The sequence below is a fragment of the Bombina bombina genome, chromosome 3, assembly GCF_027579735.1.
Source record: "Bombina bombina isolate aBomBom1 chromosome 3, aBomBom1.pri, whole genome shotgun sequence".
Classification (NCBI taxonomy): domain Eukaryota; kingdom Metazoa; phylum Chordata; class Amphibia; order Anura; family Bombinatoridae; genus Bombina; species Bombina bombina.
The window spans coordinates 826,318,462-826,339,927 of NC_069501.1; the positions used below are offsets into that span (position 1 = coordinate 826,318,462).

At 39.0% G+C, this 21,466-nt stretch overlaps 1 protein-coding gene across 1 annotated transcript in view; it reads left to right on the forward strand.

Moving 5' to 3' along the window:
• The first annotated feature begins 16,340 nt into the window (after positions 1 to 16,340).
• Positions 16,341 to 21,466, forward strand: part of RAB20 (RAB20, member RAS oncogene family) — a 65,122-nt gene continuing 59,996 nt past the window's right edge. The window contains exon 1 of the mRNA XM_053707782.1: positions 16,341 to 16,809. Coding sequence (XP_053563757.1) covers positions 16,635 to 16,809 — 175 coding nt within the window. The 5' untranslated portion in view covers positions 16,341 to 16,634. The remainder of the gene's footprint in view (positions 16,810 to 21,466) is intronic.

Consider the following 21,466-nt stretch of genomic DNA (forward strand, 5'->3'; position numbering starts at 1 on the left):
CTGACAAACTTGTGTGCCTCCACAAATGTACCAAATTTATTTAGTCCATTTGTAGGGGCGAAAGAGAGTCCCTTACCTAAAATGTCTTCATGTTCTTTACTTAATGGATTTTTACTAAGGTTGAATATACCCAAACTCGAACTGGCTTTTTTGTCCTTATTAGTTAAACTCTTGATTTTTTGGTTGTGTTGTCGTTTATGTTGTTGTTTATGCAGATTCTGCACATTATTTTTAAATTTGTGTCAAATTCACTTTATTTGATACAATTATTTTATTTATTTGTTGCATTTTTATTTTTTTGCACCTTATTTACACTTAGTAAGTAGTTTATATTCACATTACTATTTTAAGCTTTCATTAGCCTATGATACTAGAATCTTTTGGTTTCTTTTAGTGACCAAATTATTCTAATTTACTCACTTTGTTTTTATAGAGGTTGGAGAGACCTCTTGTTTTTCATAGGTATTATAGAGTTTCACAGCGCAGTAACCAATATACCTTTTTCACACCCAAAGGTGGATTATTAGCACCATCAGGATTCATGGCCCTTGCGTAATGTCAGGGTGCCAGGAATCAGACTGAGACGAGAAGTGCAAAAATAATCACACCTTTATTAATAACAAAAAAATAATAAAAAGTCCACAAGTCAAATAACAAGCCAGGAGTCAAAACCAGAGATGGTAGTCAGACGAGCCGAGTCAGGAGCCAAAGCGAATAGTCAGACGAGCCGGAATCAGGAACAAGGAAAACAGCAGAGTCAGGAACAAGCCTGGGATCAGGAACCAGGAAGGACATCAGACAGCCAGGTAATACACAGGAACTCTCACAAACAGGTCTGAGACAACGCAAAGGCAAAGCATACTAAACAGAGGCCCTTTAAATAATAAGTGATGACATCACAATTCTGAGACTGCATCCTGTCTCACACAGATGATGCACACCAGTCTGGTCATAAAAGGAAGTGCAGGAAATGAGCAGCATCCCCCACAATGCACCATAGTCAGCAAGAGAGGTGAGTAAAATGGCTGCCAGCAGCACATAGCAAACAAAACAGGGAAAAAACCTTTGACACATGTATAGGACTTGGAATTTTCACATCCCATACACCCATGTCCTATTTGGGACATTTTTGAAGCCGGCCAATGTAATTTACCCCCATCAAACCATATCTTTTTGAAAAGTAGACACCCTAGGGTATTTGAAAAGCTGGTATTTTAACACTTTCCATGCACTTTCAGCCACCAGTCTTTGTCAAGCTATTGGGCAGTCATTTTTTTGTGTTATTTTTCACACACTTTGTACTTTGGGCATGGATTTTCAGCTCCTTGTTACTGCCAAAGAAGACCCCAATATGTGTTCAGCAACATCTCCTAAATACAGTGATACCACCTATGCATAGGTTTGTTTGCTTGTTTGGGGGGTGCAATGCCAAATTTCTGACATGTGTTTGTGATTTTTTTTCACATTTAAAAACCCCCCACAATGGCAAATGTAAAAAAACATTTTTTAAATTTACCAGTGTGTGATACTGCTTGAAGCAGTCCCCAATGCAGTGTCCAGGATGTCCAGGGCAATCAGGACAGTAAAAGTTGGTGTCCTTTCTCTGCTCCCTCTTAGTACAGACTCTGCATTTTTTCTGAGGATTCTGCTTTGCCGCAGTAGGGGGGATTTTGAAAATAAAATGGGTAGCCCCAACTCTGCTTTTTCCCATCACCGCTCGGGAGCAGGTGCATCTTGGAACAACAAAAAGCGTTGTGGGTTGCAATCTGCATTAAGTAAATTGCAACCTTTTTGTACCAGGCCATTGTCTTCCGCATAATTAGGTAGGGCTGCAGCAGCTGATCTGCTAGATCAACCCCACCCATATGCCGGTTAGAAGCTCTGTCACGTACAGGGACCTCCACAGTCCTTTCTGTGTGGATGGTGGTAAGAAGGTATACATATTTCTTGTCTCTTTACTTAACTGCCAACAGCTCCTCTTGGCACAGAGCTGAGGTCTCCCCCTTCGTAGCCGGGTGCATGCAAGTTGTTTTGGGAAACCTGCGCATTTTTTTCGATTTGTACAGCAAGCTACTGTATCAAAACAATACAGTAGCTTGAACAAAAGGTCACTTGTATAAAAATTGTCTGCATACAAGTAGTACCCTTTGTTCATCCGGGGGAAAATCAGGTCCCAGACAATCTTGCCAGTGGTTCCCGTATGTTCTAGGCAGCCTGGAGGGTCACGGTGGATATATTTTCCCTTGTACACCCAGAAGGCCTGAGTATATCCAGTCTCGCTTTCACAGAGCTATACACCTTTACTCCATACATGGAGCGCTTGGAAGGAATATACTGCTTGAATCCCAGCCTTCCCTTATACTTCATCAGGGATTCATCCATGCATATCTTCCTTCCAGGTGTATAAGCCTCTCCAAACCTGGCAGTAAAGTGGGTAATCAGGGGGTGGATTTTATACAGCCTGTCAAACTGGGGATGCTCCCTAGGGGGGCACAGGCTGTTGTTGCTTAAGTGCATGAAATGTAGAATAATTTCATACCTCTTCCTCGACATAGGAGCGGATGGAGGGTTTCTTTATGATGCCCATCAGCATAGTCAATGCATAGTCAATGCCCAGCACATTGAGGGGGGCCCATTGCTGCTTTGCCAAAAAAGTGTCAGGCTTTGCAGCACGGAACTGATGGGCATATAAACTAGTTTGGGCGACAATGTTCCCCAATACATCATCTCCCAGAAACACCTCCATAAACTGTTGGGGGCTAAATCCTGCCACATCCACATTGATGCCAGGATTTGCACTGAAGAGTGGGATAACTGGCCTCTGGTGATGAGGCATTACCCACTCTTCAGCAGCAATGGCAGCTGGAGCAACATGTCTCCTTCTGGCAGGGGGGATAGTTGGGTTAGCAGCCACAGATACATCACTATCAGTTGAGACTGTATCTAATGATGTATCTGAGCATATGGCAGGGTCAAAATTGGGGTCTGTGTCAGACATAGAGGTGTCTGACTCTGACGCAAGGAAGGCATACGCCTCCTCAGCACTATATGTTCTCTGTGACAAGATTTATTTATTTTATTTTTTAAAAAAGTTTTTTATTCATTTTTCCTCAGAATTACAAAAAAGCGTAAGTCACATCAACATAACATAGCAAGAATTAAGGCTTACATCAACAAGTCACAGTTTCATATAAACAAAAATAATTTGTTCATAGTTTCCAGGTCACATTATTCATTAATATACTATACTGTCTAGCATGATAGTACACAATATCTTCTTCTCTTACTTTATACAAACCCATTTCCAGTACGAATACAAGTCAACAGAAAGGTCTATAGTGGCCTATATGACCCATCATACAATCGGATTCAAACACTCTCAAACCTACCACATTGAACAATCCTCTACACTAACTGGGCAATATATATTCTTAATAGTGTAAATTATTAGTCTGGCTGCCTATCAGATCTGGCCTCTGAATACATGATCCATGGTTCCCAGACAGAAATCAACTGCTCTTCAGTATCTAGCAAATTAGCCGCATTGCAACTCATTTGATAGTAGTATCCAATTTTTTTTATAATAAGCTGAAAGTTAGGATCTCATCTTTCCAAAACTGGGCTATTGTTAATCTGACTATTGTAAAAATGGTAAAAATATAAACTTATTTCGTGCCATATTGAATCCAGGTATGGGTTCATGTAAAAGGGCTTGAGTGGCTGTTACCCGAAAAGGGCGTCCGAAAATATCGCTCAATAAACTGAAGGTTTGTAACCAAATGTTAGCTACCTGCGGACAATCCCACCACATATGTGAGTAAGTGTCTATTGCATCACACCCTCTTAGACATTTCCTTCTACCCATCTCCAAATTATGAAGTCTCGAGGGGTGAAAGTACCACCGAAATGCTGTCTTCATGTAATTCTCTTTTAAATGTGAACATATGGAAAAGGAAGGTCCCTTATATAAAACAGCGTTCCATTTTTCTAAAGGCCAAGTAAAATTAAATTCCTTTTCCCACTTTTGCATATAGGGAAGCTTACAAGCAGACAACGGAGGGTTAAAAATGGTATACAGTCTAGCAATGATACCTCTCACCCTCTGCCTGGCTGAGCAGATTTGTTCTAGATATGTGGTGCTTCCTTTACATGAGTTACCTATCACCTCAAATACTCTTGCTCTCAGTTGTAGATATTGGTACCAGTAGTGTTAAAGTCCATAAAGTACTGTCCCCTCAGAGTGTCAGCAATTCTGTACAACCCCCTATTAGCCCATTTATTCTGAAGGCCCAAGTTAAGTGTAGTGGATAGCGTTACTAACGGCATTGCCTGGGATGTGTCCGATATCAGTTTAAATTTAGCGGACAGAGAGTCCCATAGCAAAATGGAGTATGCAACCGTTATGTAGGTTTTCCATATATTGGGTCTATGGGATTTATTGGTCCATAAAAGTTTATAAATTGGTTCTACCCCAACCATATCAGATTCTAATTGTACCCATTGAATATTATCCACTCTATTATGCCACAATGCAGTCTGAGCGATACGAGCTGCGTGGTAATATGCAAGAAAATCCGGCAACCCTATTCCTCCCCCTCCTCTACCTCTGCAAAGTGTTTGTTTATTGGTTCTTGCTCTCTTACCTTGCCAAATAAACAAAATTATATGTTTTTGCAGTTGTATAAGCGTTTGGTTTGACAATGAGACAGGCAGGCATCTGAATAGATACAATAATTTTGGGAGAATTGTCATTTTAATTCCAATTATTCTACCATATAGCGAAATTTTCATCTTTTCCCATTTCTGAAGCAAATTTTTAACCTGTGATAACAAGGGAGGATAGTTAAGTTGGTAAAGAGTGTCAGCCATATTCATGAGCATCACTCCTAGATATCTCATTCCTTTCTCTGCCCAAGAGAAAGAGAAATTAAGCTCCATGAGTTTTTTAGTGTGTGTTGGTAAATTGACACTAAGAGCTTCACATTTATCATTGTTAATTTTATAGCCTGAGATCGCAGCAAACTTATCTATAGTGGAGTATAATATTGGTAAGGAAATAAGTGGCTTGGTGATCGATAGGATAATATCGTCTGCAAAAAGACTAATTTTGTATTCTTTAGCATTTACGTTTATGCCTGTGATATCTGCATTTCGTCGAATGTTATCTGCCAAAGGTTCGATACATAGAGCAAATAAAAGCGGGGAGAAAGGGCTTCACTGTCTGGTGCCATTTGCAATTTCAATGGTCTTTGATTTATATCCCGCCATTTTAACAAATGCAGAGGGATGAGAGTATATCGTGGAGATTGCTTTTTTAAGTTTCCTGTTATGCCAATTGTGTCTAGTACCCTATCCAGATAGTCCCAATAAATACGGTCGAATGCCTTCTCTGCATCCAGGGAAAAGAACAGAGAAGGCACCCTGTTAACCGACGCAAAGTTAATTAAATCTATCACCTTTCTCACATTATCTGGGGCTTCCCTGTTTGTTATGAACCCTACCTGGTCCGGATGGACAAGTTTGGGCATTAGCTTGTTGAGTCTGGAGGCTAAAATTTTAGAAAAAATCTTAATATCCTGATTAATTAAGGAGATAGGACAATAATTTTTGCAGTGCTGTTTATTTTTACCCGGCTTCGGAATCACCAAGATTTGTGCTAGTAGATATTCCTTTGGGATAAAACCCCCTTCTAACATGTGATTAAAAGTGCTCACCAATAAGGGGCCCAATTGACAAGATTTATTTTTTATCTGTCACAGAGAAAAAAAAATACTTTAAAAAAAAAAAATCAACACAAAATTTAAATTTAAATTAACTAAATGGCTCTGAAAAGAGTCTTTGGGTCTCAAAAAAATTACTAAAAAAAATGAACCCCTAAAAAAATTCACAGAGAGCAAACAAGTGCTGCTGTGCTACTGCCAGTGATTTATAGTGATCACTGGAAAGCTAGGGGTTAATGGCTCTGAAAAGGGCCTTTGGGTCTCACAATTTTTTACAAAAAATAATTTAAACTAGCTTAATGGCTCTGAAAAAAAATCTTTGGTTCTCACAAAAAATTACTAAAAAAAAATTAACCCCTAAAAAGATTCACAGAGAGCAAAAAAGTGTTGCTGTGCTACTGCCAGTGATTTATAGTGATCACTGGCAAGCTAGAGGTTAATGGCTCTGAAAAGATCTTAGTTAAAACACAGGGCGGTCTGGTGATTATGTCACTCAGTGTCAGCTACGGAATCCGAGGTGCAGCTCCACTGATGCTGAGTTCTTCTCCTCTCCGCCGGTGTACATACAGAAAAAAAGGAGGAGACAGGAGCGCAAACTCGATTCAAGTGAGCTTATTAAAACAACATAAATATACAGCGCAAGGAAAAATCTGTACTTACAAGATGCAAAATATAAAAAAGCACCGGCTAAAGGTGGCGAAAGGTTAGGGAAGCAGCTGTCTGATGACCGCTGCTTGTTAAATATGGACTGAAGGTTCTCTTGTGAGAACCTGCAGTCGTAGTGGGGCTAAGCTGGACGAAGGGTATGATAAATCGACCCCTACATACTCTTTCTGTACCTATTTTGAATAAATACCTTTACAATCACTGACAATCAGGAGCTCACTGCATGTTTGTGTTTGGCACATAAAACAGACCCAACTTATTTATTTCTCACAAACGTAGGTTATTGTTCACTTGTGATCTAATCGATTGCTTTAGTAAATATTGATTGCCCTATTGGCATAACGTATTAGGTTTGCAATCTATATCATGAAAATAAAGCTTGCTATTGCATAGACCTCCAAATATTTGCAGGACTCAGTAATGGGTAATACGTTTCTTGATTAACACAATCTTCTCATAACAGTAGGCAACCTTGACAAGAAGTGAGCAACATCCACCCTGACCAAGGATACATTTTCCAAACAGTCCACTTAGGGCTTGTTTCCAATGAGGTGGTAAAGTGTGGAAACTGGTGGTAATTTATAAAAATCTACATAGACTTTAATGGAGAAAAATGTATTTATCACCAGTTTCCACAACTTATCACCTCAATGGAAACTAGGCCTTAGTCAGGAATTCTGGCTTTGATTCTAGTGGCTCACATCGGACCATAAGCAGCTTTGGCTTAACCTTTGCTTATGCTGAACATTGTTTTCCTTCTGTATGAGATATTAATGTTATTTATATACTGTATCACGTTCATCCTCCTGTAATAAAAAGTTAATAAATAAAAAAACAACAACATAACTTGCAATTTGTTAAATAAGCTCTTTGTGCCATTACCAAACTTGCTAGTACAGTTTCTTAATCCAAAGTTATTTCTTATATAATACTGCTATACATATAATGAAGCCAACAGTGATTCCCTCTAATATGTTTTAAAAAATAATTATAACAAAAGTTTGCTGCAGATTGAATTTTACCGTTACACAGCTTTTTCAAAGGGTATTTTTTTGATGATATTGATTGCAAACCTAGGGCGCGATCCGATATAGGTCGTAGTTTTCGGCGCAAGCGAGGTAACCCGCGTTGCCCGCAGTTTCAGCTCACAACTCGAGCTATCCAATATTCACCGCCGTCAGATGCTAAACTGGCGTAAGTGAGAAAAACCGACGAGCAGGCAAAATGTGCGCAAATACACCTTTTAGTCGTCGCAAGTACTTGCGCCTGTTTTTTGTTCACGTAAAGTCTCAATAAAGTGTAGTTTTATGCAAATTAGCCTACGACTCGTAAAAAATAACGCCAGTTCTAAGAGATGCGCCACGTAATGACGAGATTCAAAAATCATACTTAAACACCTGCGCAGCCGCCATTTCTTTAGTGTGTTTGGTTGGTTCTTGGAGCTACAGCACACTACAGCGAGTATAGAGATTAGTGGTAAGAGTAGTGAGAAAGGAGCATCATCAAGTTAGTTAGGTCGGATTGTTGGTTGGATTGTTAAGCCAGTACATTTACTTACACTTTTTTTCATATTGCACACATTTTGCATACACACATATACAAAATACACAACACTTTTTTTTTATAACACCCAACACTTTTTATTTATCTTTTACAGTTTGAAAGGCTGAGTGTCTGGTTGTGATTGTGTGTGATTGAAGTGGGAGTGAGTGTGAGTGTGTGAGTTTGTGTAGTGTGAGGATGTCAGGGAGAGATAGGGCTGGGGGGAGGAGGGAAGGGGAGTCGCAGGGAGAGGATTATGTACAGGAGGAGCAGCAGGGTCCCCGTCAGGGAGTGAGCGGAGTGGGGAGAGGGAGAGCCAGAAGGGAGGATGGGAGTGGGGTTGCCCAAAGGCCAGGCATACTGAGAAGAGGGATAGAGGGTGCACATGGGGATAGAAGGGGGGAGGAGGGAGAGGATAGGGAGGAACCCACACCAGGGACATCCCAGGGAGGGAGCCAGGCAGCCCAGGACGAGGAGCGTATGAGGTGTCCCAATTTCAGTTTTGCTGAAAACCTCGCTCTCGTCCAGGCTGTCCTGGAGAACCATAATGCCCTCTTTGGACAAGAGAAGGGCAAAGGAGTTGCCCGGAGGCGTAAAGATGCTTGGCAGAAGGTGGTGGAGGCCGTCAATGGTGTGTCCCAACAGAGGAGGAATGTTGACGGCCTTAAGAAGAGATGGAATGATTGCAAGAGGAGAGTCAAGGAGAGGATGGGCCAGGAAGCAATCTCACAGAGGGCAACAGGAGGTGGGCCTCACTATGAGGCCGAATACAATGAGTGGCAGGAGCTCATTCGTAGGTCCCTGAGCCTCACAGCAGTCCGTGGACTTCCAGGGGCTCGTGACTCAGGGACTGCAACATCAGCACAGCATGCTGGTGAGTAACATCCCACACACTAGTATAATATGTATTTGAGTTATAACATCCTATATTGTCACACATTCATGTACACAATGAGGATCATGGTATTTTGATTACTAACAACTAAATATACAATGATATTTAACATTAAAGGGACATGAAACACAAAGAATTTATTTCATTATTCAGATAGAGAATACAGTTTTAAACAACATCAAAATGTACTTCCATTATCTATTTTTAATTATTATTTTGAAAATCTTAGTTTATTAAATATCAATGCACATGGGTGAGGCAATCACACGAGGCATTGATGTACAGCCACCAATCAGCAGCTTCTGAGCCTATCTAGAAATGCATATCAGCTAAGAATATCAAGATAATGAAGCATATTAGCTACTGGAAGTAAATTTTAATTTTTTTTAAATTCCATGCTTGGCTAGCTGAATCATGAAATAATAAATATGGTTTGCATGTCCATTTAATGCTACTTAACACATTGAAAAGCATGATATGAGGTAGAATAGTGAAATACTAACATGTCTCAGAGTAACACAGGCCACAAGCCACATGTAGACCTTTCAGTAAATGGACACCATAGTCATCACAACCATAGTGTCACTTAAAGAACACATTTTCTCCATCACTGACATGTACACAGAACTATTGTATGAAACACATACATGTATAATTAGCATATTACAAACCCTCATATCACAAATCTCAATGTGCACATGCATGTTATAGAGTTTGACATGAGAATGTGGATAGGCCCTAGCATGTAAATTGTATGCCCACATGGATAGATATGTGACTGTACTAATCCCTCTCATCATTTGACTCCTCCACAGAACCTCCAGTCACCAGGGTGCCTACGCCCATGAATCCCCCAACACCGGTTCTAAATATATGTCCACCACAACCACCGGTACAGATAAGACAGCAGGAGTATGCCAGGCATGACATGGCTTGGACTGCGTCAATCGAAAATCCACATATCATGCCACCTGCATTAGAGGAGGATACCTGGCAGGAGCCCTGGCACAAGGAATATTCCTATGGCTTGGAGGGGGAGCCCCGCCAGCCCCAAAGGGTAGATGTATTTACCCCCCCCCAAGAATATCAGGGCACTACAGGAGTATACCAGCAGGCTGAGTGGATGCACACCAGCGGCCATTGGGACTATCGGTCCATCCCGACATCTGGACCATCATCTTCAGTTGTAAGGGCTCCACCAACTGTAATCCATCGCCCTGCACCTCCAGCTCATATTCCTGTGGCTGCACCTCCAGCTGAGATATCTGTTCCTGCACGTCCAGCTGCTGTTTTTGTTCCCGCACCTCCAACTGAGGTTGTTGTTCCGGCACCTCCAACTGAGGTTATTGTTCCGGCACCTCCAACTGAGGTTGTTGTTCTGGCACCTCCAACTGGGGTTATTGTTCCGGCACCTACAACTGAGGTTATTGTTCCGGCACCTCCAACTGAGGTTGTTGTTCTGGCACCTCCAACTGAAGTTATTGTTCCGGCACCTCCAACTGAGGTTGTTGTTCTGGCACCTCCAACTGAAGTTATTGTTCCGGCACCTCCAGCTGAGGAACACGTAATTGAAAGAGTGCCTATTGTCCCTGCTGATGAAGAGCCCATGGATCAATTGAGTTCTGCCATGGGTGATGAATATATCTCACTACAGAGGAGGCAAACTTTGACCTGTGAGACTCTAACGGAAACGTGTCAAAAAATGCAGAGGGAACAACACAGGTTCCATAGAAGCCAACACCGTTTGCAACAGAGGTCGAATGAGCTGCAAAGGGACATGGCAGCATCGGTATCAGCTATGGTCCAAAATCAAAACCAAATGCTGCGTGTAATATCGGACATGCAAATCCAAAGTGACCAAAGATGGAGGGAACAGAATCAACTGTTGGGGGCTTTGGTGGAGCATTTCACCCAACAGCAGGACATGGCATCAAGTATCTCCTCTGTGACCAGCACTCCTACTGGATCCACACAACCCAGGAGAGGCAGAAGACCCACACCAGGCCCCTCATCTAAGAGGCCTAAAAAAAAAAAAATATTATTCAATTTCATTGAAAATCTTGTCCTCTGTTATTTACTATCTAATTGTCATCCACATCCATGTGAGTTGTGTTTTAGTACAGTAATATTGGTAAAACATATAATAATACCTGTGTTGAAATGGACCAAAAAGGTATTATTATAATGTTTATGACATATTCATGCTCAATAAACAACATCACATGGTTGTGTCTCAATGGTACATATAGTAATATTAACTTCTAAGATGTACATCAAGGTTTCTCACATCCAATATAAATTGACACGTTGGTATATATAACTAATAATATATTTAAAGAAGGTGTGAACATAAGGTATAAATATCCATTATCCTCATTCTTAATGATAGTGAACTAAACATGAATTAAACAAATTATAAATATACAGTAATTAGGGTTGTTAAAGGGACATGAAAGCAAATATTTTTACTTCATGATTTTGAAGGAGAAGATAATTTCAAAAATAAACTATAATTTCATTCTATTATTTCTGTTGCTTCATTCTATTGATATTCTTTGCTGAAAACCATATCGAGATATGCTTGGTAGCTGATGATTATTAGCTGTATATAGATGCCTCCTGCGATTTCTTCACTGTGTGCATTTCTATGTCTTCATTAAAGTATATCTAAATAAATAATGAAAATAGGTAATTGATTTAAATTATAATGTTTTTAAAAATTATCTTCTCTATCCTTAATCATGAAACAATATGTTTGGGTATAGTGTCCCTTTAAGGGAAGGGGGTTGGGATGTAGTAGTTTCACTTACATGCAGTGGAAATCCAAACTTTTACATTCTGAAAGACATGATATATACACATGCAATGGTTGGTGAGGTACTGTCAAACATCATAATACATGTGAATGTTACGGTTTACTGTAATTATGAATAAGTAACTTACAGGTGAAGTATTCACGGATGACATAATCCCTCACTTCATTCCCCCTCAGTGTCCCCCTGTCCACATCCTCAAGTACAGGAACCAGCTGCTGCTGCTGCTCTGGGTCAATGTCCACCAACAAACGTGTGTCCACAGCAATGTTGTGTAGAATACAGCAAGCATTGACAATGGAACACACTTTGTTGGGGTTATACTGTAGTGCTCCGCCTGTAACATCCAGACACCTGAACCTGGTTTTTAATAGGCCAAAGCTCCTTTCAATGACATTCCTTGTTCTTATGTGTGCCTCCTGGTACCTGAGTTGTGGCTCCGTAATGGGGTGCACCAAGGGGGTTAATAGCCATGGTCTGCAGCCGTACCCTGCGTCACCTGTCATGTAACATATGTGTTTGGATTACTACAGGTACATCATGTGCTTTAAAGGGACACAACATGAATCACATATAAAAGATAGATTTAATCAAAACATTAATGGAAGTAATCAGGATAGTTAATTAAAATTAAAAGGCCTATCTGAATAATGGAAGTGCAATTTATACTAGACTGTCCATTTAATAAGAACCTGCAATTGTTAGCAGCTTGATAATTAACTTCGATTAGATCATTTTCTCCATTCTATAGATAACTCTTGATGACAAGCATATTAGATATGCTCAATAGCTGCTGATTGGTGGCTGCACATAGAAGCCTCATATGATTGGCTCATATATGTGAATTATAATTTATAAAATCAATATATTTAAAGAATGAATAAAATGATATAAGAGAAGTGAATTGTAATGCTGTTTAACATTGTATTCTCTATCTGACACATGAGATGACAATATATGTTTAGTGTCCCTTTATTAGAAATATACAGACAGAATGAAGGTACTCACCAAGCAGCCATCCTCCCGAAAGTGTTCCATTCTCAAACATATTGAATAAGGAGGTCTGGCGCAGGATGTAGGAATCATGTGCACTCCCTGGGAAGCCTGCATACACATGTAAGAATTTCAGATTGGTATCGCAGACCATCTGGCAATTCAATGAGTGAAACCCTTTCCTGTTAATATAGAGGATTGTCTCCTCATGTGGGGCCACAATACGCACATGTGTGCAATCAATTGCCCCCATGACATTAGGAATACCCCCCAGTCGATAGAAGCCTTGTTTAAGACGGTTCCATTCCTGGGGGGTATGGGGGAAATGAATGTATCGTTGTGTCTGGTTATCTAGAGCAGTCAGAACCTCCCCTAGAATCCTGGAGAAGGTAGACTGCGCTAGGCCAGACACAAGCCCCTCTGTTGACTGGTATGAGCCAGTTGCCAGGAAGTGTACAACACACAACAGCTTCTGCATACCAGTCAGAGCTCGGTTCCTATACGCTTGAGGGTCAATTTCATCCTTCAACACCTCATATAGGTTAATGAGGCTTGCAGATGTCAAGCGATATTTTTCCCTGACCTCCACTTCTGTCATCCCAAACAGGGTGACCCTAACCCTGTGTACCCTTGGTGCTCTTCCCCTCTGCTGATGCCTTCGTCTTATAGGCCCTGCTGGCCTATGGGCAGCTGCAGCAACAGCAGCATGGGGAGCACCAGGAACAGGGACAACAGCAGGAGGAGCAGGGAGGGCAGCAGCAGCAGCTGGAGCAGGGACAGCTACAGCACCATGACCAGGGACAACAGCAGGAGGAGCAGGGAGGGCAGCAGCAGCAGCTGGAGCAGGGACAGCTACAGCACCATGACCAGGGACCTCAGCAGCAGGGATACCATCCAAAACAGGGGCTTGTAGGGGTTCAAGCACCCCTTGTGCCCCACGACGCTGTCTGACTCTAAATGCAATATACTGCAAGGGAAACATGGTGGCTAATGAGGGTGTGCATTTGCAGGTGTTTTAAGTCTGCAGGTGAGAGGTTGTGCTGTTTGTGATTGGTTTGACACACTTGCAGGGGCAGGAATAATAAATGCTTTTAAGAGGTTAACTATTTGTGAACAAGCTGCTGCTATGTATATTGTTAGGCATGCATTTGTTAGGCCTTCTGAGAGTTACGTTGGTTTCTAAGTCAGTGCAAGGGTACCTGCGCCTTCAATTTGTGGCGAGCTGAGAATGGCGTAGATTTTGTAAAATCTGCGCGCGTAAGTCCTTACGCCGTATATTGGATAGCAAATTGCGCGTGTTTTGTATGTCAGTCTATGGGCCAAAAAACTACGGGCGACGCCAGAAATCTACGCGCGTAACTTCTAGCTTACGCCGTATATAGGATACCAAATCCGCGCAATTATTGGCGTCGCCGGCTTTTGCGGGCGACGATTTATATCGGATCGACCCCCTAATACGTTATTCCAATAGGGCATTCAATATTAGATTTAATTATTTCAATTAGATCTCAGTGTGATGATCATATGTGAACAATAACCTAATCTTTAATATAAACATGATTCAGTACTCGAGCGAAACAATAATATAGGCAGGTGCCTCAGAAGCAATATTTACTTATTAACATTACACTTGACAACTAGAGTGAATGTTATAGTGAACTATTTTACAATAGATCCACAAATAACTGTTGAATCTTTACAGCAGTCATCTTGTTACATTAAAGGGACAGTAAAGTAAAAAAAAACTTTCATGATTTAAATAGGGCATGTAATTTTAAACAACTTTTCAATTTACTTGTATTACCAATTTTCCTTTGTCCTCGTGGTATTCTTAGTTGAAAGCTGAATCTAGGAGGTACATGTGCTAATTTCTTAGACCTTGAAGACTGCCTGTAATCTGAAAGCATTTTGACAGCTTTTCACCACTAGAAGGTGTTAGTTTGTGTGTCTCATATAGAAAACATTGAGCTCAGGCATGTGAAGCTCCTAGGAGTCAGCACTGATTGGCTAAAAATGCAAGACTGTCAAAAGAACTGAAATAAGTGGGCAGTTTGCAGAGGCATAGATACAAGGTAATCACAGAGGTAAAAAGTATATTATTATAACTGTGTTGGTTATACAAAATTGGGGAATGGGTAATAAAGGGATTATCTACCTTTTTAAACAACAAAAATTCTGACGTTTAATGTCCCTTTAATGTATTGATATAAACCTGCAGAGTATCAGAGTCAGACAATATAACAAGCCAGATTTTATATTATGCAACTCATCATAGTTTGCAACATTTATATTCACACTTGAATATGCTGATATTTGCAACTCATTTTCAATTTGTAACATCAATGTATATACATTAATATGTTCATTAGCCATCAGCTGGGGAATGAATAGCTATACTTTTACTTTATACTTGCAAAATTACTTGCAAAATTACACCAGTATTTCTGGTTTATTATCAACTTTACACAATCAGTAGCTTTTCTCTGAAGGCCAAGATTTAATTATAATACTGCAAATACATTTTTGTGCTGAAGTACCAACAGCATATGAATATACAAAATAAGAACAAAGTGACTGCAGATAAGGTTTTTAGTTTAAATAAAAAGAGAGAAGCGCTCTGTCATTTTCAGACTCAAGTCCAAATTGGCTCCCTATGGAAAGTGGTGGTGGAGTTTAAAGGGATACTAACCCCACATTTTTTCTTTCATGATTCAGATAGAGCATGCGATTTTAAGCAACTTTCTAATTTACTCCTATTATCAATTTTTCTTTGTTCTCATGTTATCTTGATTTGAAAAAGCAGTAATAAACGGTTAGGAGCCGGCCCATTTTTTAGTTCAGCACCTTGGTAGAGCTGCTGATTGGTTTGCTACATTTAGCCACAAATCAGCAAGTTCTACCCATGTTCTGAACAAAAAATGGTCTGGCTCTAAAGCTTACAGTACTGCTTTTTCAAATCAAGATAGCATGAGAACAAAGAAAAATTGATAATAGGAGTAAATTAGAAAGGCGCTTAAAATCCCATGCTCTATCTGAATCATGAAAGAAAAAAATTGGGGTTAGTATCCCTTTAACTATTAGAAAACTATCGGAGCAAAAAATGTGTTAATTGTTCTAATAACGTGTTGACTTTGCTGATATGTTACTCTATTGGAAGACTGAAGAAGTGTGATGTAATTATAAAATGTTTACTCTCCCTTTAAGTGGTGTCCTAAATCCTAATGATGCTGCAGACACTACTCTAAAAGCAATTTGTCACTTCATTTGTAAAGGTAACGACTAGCATTAAAAGGGTTCTTTTTGTTGCTCAGTGCCAGTTACATACTTTACAACTACAATTTGTGATGGGATAGACTGATACTAGGGACCGAGTGGATAAAGGATCCCTTTGGTCCCAAAATCCAATTCTACTAACTTTAGACAGAAACCTTGAAAATATAAATTGCATTAAGGGTTAAAGCAACCATTACATCTTACAAGGAGATCGTGTATATAAATCTTCAACACATGTTAAAAAAATCAGTTCATATTTATACAGCATAAACAACAGCAAGTGACAAAGGTTACTAACCATATAGCGTTACTTATATGTGACAGAGAGTAATTTATTGTGCAAACACAGAAACACATGATAGTATACTTTTCACACAGCACAAGGGGAGGAGGTGTATGAGGAGGAGCCAGAATAGGGAAGGAGGGTGAAACAGTCAGACAAGCTTCCTGTAGCGTATTTTTCTCTGGTTTGCTAACTTCTTCAAAGTTATGCAGAAGAGGAGACACAGTGGACTAACTAGACTTTCCTGTGCCTGAATCAGGTTTTGATTTCCATAAATTGTAGAGGAAGGTCCCCTGTGTATTCAGATGTCTCCCAGGTCAAGTCTGCCTTCTTGTAGAGGGAATTTTGGAATCAGATGGTAGTTTTTAAGCAGTATCTGGGCTTATTTTGTGCTCCATTCTCTGGGCTGTAAACATAATTGTGGTGTTCCTGTGTGAGCTTCAGGCTGCATGATGAAGAAGCCAGATCTGAAGGTGGTCCTGCTAGGGGACATGAACGTAGGGAAAACCTCCCTCCTGCACAGATACATGGAGAGGAGGTTTCAGGACACGGTGAGCACTGTCGGGGGAGCTTTCTACCTCAAACAGTGGGGACCCTACAACATCTCTATCTGGGACACTGCAGGTAAATGCTATTGTTGTGGTTGTAGCAGACTCTGTAGTAAGGCACTTCAATAGAGCAGCAATAGTTATTAGTAAACAGGTGAGTGTGACACATTCTTTCTGTACTTACAATACATTGCTGCCTAGGAAGTGTTACAAATATATGTCTTAAAATAAATGCGACAGATGTTCCCTTTTGATGAGCTAAGGCAGTTTTATAAAGAAATATATTTATGTGTGTATTTTTTATGTTAGTGTGTTTTTATGTGTGTATTTTTATGTTAGTGTGTTCTTATGTGTGTAGTTTTTATGTGTGTATTTTTATGTTAGTGTGTTCTTATGTGTGTAGTTTTTATGTTAGTGTGTATTTTTATGTTAGTGTGTTTTTATGTGTGTATTTTTATGTTAGTGTGTTTTTATGTGTGTATTTTTATGTTAGTGTGTTTTTATGTGTGTTATTTTTATGTTAGTGTGTTTTTATGTGTGTAGTTTTTATGTTAGTGTGTTTTTATGTGTGTAGTTTTTATGTGTGTGTTTTTATGTTAGCGTGTTTTTATGTGTGTGTATTTTATGTATGCTTCATTAGAGCCTGGTTTTGTTGTTGAAAACTAACTTTCCGTTTTAAAGAAAAGCCTACAGAGACGTGTAGGATTGATCACTTCCTAAAGTTTGTGGGATTGCAGAAAAGCAGGGTGCTGGTTGCAAAGTGTAAACATACCCAACAGGGCATGTGTGTTGGAGCAGCTGCTGTGGTTGACAGGTGGACAAATCTAACCTCCTTAAAACAGCTCTATTAAATGTTGATATGTAAACTCTTTGGAGAAAGCCCCCTCCTCTTATCTTATATTCATAGGTTTAATTATGTATCCTTTTTAACCATTTTATGATTCAGTGTTATTGTGAACCCAGAATACAATTTGACAGTGCTTTATAAGTAAATACTGGTGATAATAACAATAATATTATTGGTGATAATAATATTAGTATTATTGTAAAGCAAGGTTATGTGTACAATAACTACATAAAATCTGAATACATTTAGATCCTCACTCTGCTTATTAGTTACAATTGTGCTAAAAGTAGCTTTATGAAAGGTGTTCTACAGGATAAGTGTGTTCATGAGTTTACTTACTCAATTATGTATTAGGGGCACAGATGAAAAAAGAGTCTTTCTCAAAATATTTATTAACCGCTGTTAAAAATAATATAATTATGACACTTGATTTTCACAAAATTCCTTTAATCCAGTATTATGGTACCTCTCATCAAGAGAAAGGATTGACAGTAGTTTAAAGCAGGGTTCATTAAAATACTGATCGCTACACATTACTGGGTCACAACACCATGTTGACTATAAGCAGGAATAAAAGTATGCACACATTTTAGTCAGTTTGCCAAAAATCGCAGCTATCTTATTGTATATTATGTCAGAAATTTTCAGACCAAGCATAAAAATAAGGGTCTTGGGAATTTTTTTTTTAAAGAACCCTGGTCTAAAGTAAGAAATGCGTAGGTGTGTGATTTCAAAATAATTGCATGGTTCATGGGATATGTAAGGAAACTGTTATGTAATAAGGGTGATAAAAAAGAAGGGGGCTCTACAAGTGCAGCTTTGCAACAGAATAGTTAAAGTAATGGTTAACTTTTTCTTTTGTATAACCAGATCCATAATGTTAGCAATATTTTATATGGGGTTTAACTAATCAGTTGTAATGAAGATGCGCTATAACTTTTTAATGTAAAGCTGAAATGAAAATATCCTGCGCTCCGACTGCCCACTTAAAAATATATATTTTCTGTAAGCTAATGGTTTGAACTGTCCTCCAATCGGTGCTCTAGTTACAAAAATAAAATAAAATTGAGGGTTGTATGGCTAGAGCGCTGATTGGAGAACAGTTCCAAATGTTAGCTCACAAAAAAAAAATACTTTTGAAGTGGGCGGCCAGAGCGCGGGTATTTGAATTTCCGCGGTACATTAAAAAGTAAGTTATAGCGCATCTTCATTACAACTGAAGAATTAAACTCCATCTAAAATATTGCTAACATTCTGGAACTGATTATACAAAAGGGGACATTTTGCCATCACTTTAAATTCAAGCTTGTGCAGGAGAATTTTCCTAGCTGAAAAGAGTCAGCTGCTTATGGCAGTGTGTAATTCTTTGCTTACTTGAGCTGAAAATTGTTGTGGTTGATGTTTTGTAATAATATTACATGGATATCTGGTGACAAATTTGTCACTGAGGGACATGAAAGTAGAGAAATAAAATGCTCTATGTGCAAGTCAATAGATAATAAATAGCCATGTGATCAGGGGGCAGTCTGCAGAGGCTTAGATACAAGGTGTTGGTTAGGCAAAACTGGGGAATGGGTAATAAAGGGATTATCTATCTTTTTAAACAATAACATTTTTGGAGTACACTGTCCCTTTATTTTCAAGTGAGAATTGGAAACACCATACTCCCAGATATTTAGATTCCTAACCCTGTTACATTATACACAGTGATTGTTAGATCAGTGTGATAGCGCATTTATATCAGAAGATAATTGCAGTTTAAAAGGCTATATCCACGGATAAGTGTTTTTATATACCTTTGAAGATTTCCTTCATCACCTACACTTGTACTGTTTTGTGCTTTCTTGTTTGTTCCTTGGCTTTAGAAGAGATTGCATACCATACACCAAATTCCTTTAGTTTTTGTATGACCAAAGGAACTAAGCCCTCTTTAGACTATTTTAACAAGATTAGCTTTATGTTAATAGAATTTTCCACAAGCCCAACAAAAATAATCTGCTTTGAACTTCTGTGAACCCTTTCGCTGCCAGACGAATTTCAAAGAAAATGTATTAAAGGGACAGTCAACTAAAAAATATTATTATTGTTTAAAAAGATAGCTAATCCCTTTATTACCCATTCCCCAGTTTTGAACAGACAACGTGGTTATATTAATATACTTTTAACCAATGTGATTACCTTGTATCTAAGCCTCTTTAGACAGCCCCCTGATAACATTACTTTTTCTTTTTCTTTATCTATTGACTTGCATTTTAGCTGTGTTGTGCAAAACCCACGGGCATGAGCACAATGTTATCTATATGGCCCACATGAACTATCAGTCTCCTGTTGTTAAAAGCAAATAAAAAAGTTTGTGATTAAGAGCCTGTCTATAGTGGCTTAGAAAGAGGCAGAAATTTAATTTCAAATGTTATAAAGTATATTCATCTAACAATGTTGGTTGTGCAAAGCTGGCTAATGGGTAGTAAAGGAGTTATTTAACTTTTTAAACAATAACATTTTTAGTGTTGACCGTCCCTTTTATATCTGTTGCTAGCCACTTTGGCAGTCATCTATTGCAGAACTATGTAAATGTGCAGCTAAAGCTAAAATCATGTAATAGGATACTGTTTGACTTGTAGGAATAGTAAGAGGAATGCTTGGATCTGGAAATATCTACTTGTGATTCATGTTTAGTAACAGACAGAAATAGTATGTCTGTAAAAAAAATACATTCAAAAAAATCTATTAGCTTTGGATAGAATTTCTCATCACAATAGGGAATGTGGTAGGTTAATTAGAATGTACATTGTTGTTTGTTCTCTCTGCTTTGGAAGTTAATTAATTTTTTAGCAGTGGGATAGCTATAGTGCAACCTAAGCCAATGAGCCCCCACCACAAAACAAACAAGCGAAAAATAAAATACAGTACAGGCCATTTTAGCTTTAGGAATTGCTATTTGCGTGTTCAAACCATCACCTCTACTGAAGATTTCTATACTGCAGTATTGGCTTAAAGGGACACTGAACCCAATTTTTTTCTTTCATGATTCAGATAGAGCATGCAATTTTAAGCAACTTTCTAATTTACTCATATTATCAATTTTCCTTCATTCTCTTGCTATCTTTATTTGAAAACTATGAATGTAAATCTTAGCAGCCAGCCCATTTTAGGTTCAGCACCATGGATAGCGCTTGCTTATTGGAGGCTTACATTTACCCACCAATAAGCAATCATAACCCAGGTTCTCAACCAAAAATGGGCCGGTTTCTATGCATCACATTCCTGCTTTTTAAATAAAGATAGCAAGAGAACAAAGAAAAAATGATAAGAGTAAATTGGAAAGTTGCTTAAAATTGCATGCTCTATCTGAATCATTAAATAAAAAAATTGCCTTTAGTGTCCCTTTAAGAAAATGTAAAGAAAAGATATCAACAATAATCAGCCTCCAAGTAGGTCTATGCAGCTGCTTTGGATACTATCAACTCCTACTATGAATACTATGAACTCCTATTAGCCGCTCGCCTAAGAACACTGCCCCTTTAAACAAGATGATGTGATCTGGTCATCTAATTGTTATCAAGCAGGGAGATCCTTAAATGAAACACAAATAGTTTCTTTTTCGATTTAGATAGAGTATACAATTTTACACAACTTTCCACTTCTCTAATGTTGCTTCAGTCTCGTTATGCTCTTGAAAAGCATACCTAGGTAGACTCAGGAGCAGCAATGCCTTACTGGGAGCTAGCTTCTGATTGGTGGAGTACATATGTCTCTTCTAATTGGCTCACCCATTGTGTTCATCTAGCCCCCAGCATTGCTGCTCCTTTTAACAAAGGATACCAAGAGTGAAGCAAATTTGATAATAGAAGAAAATAGCAAAATTGTTTAAAATGCTCTGTCTGAA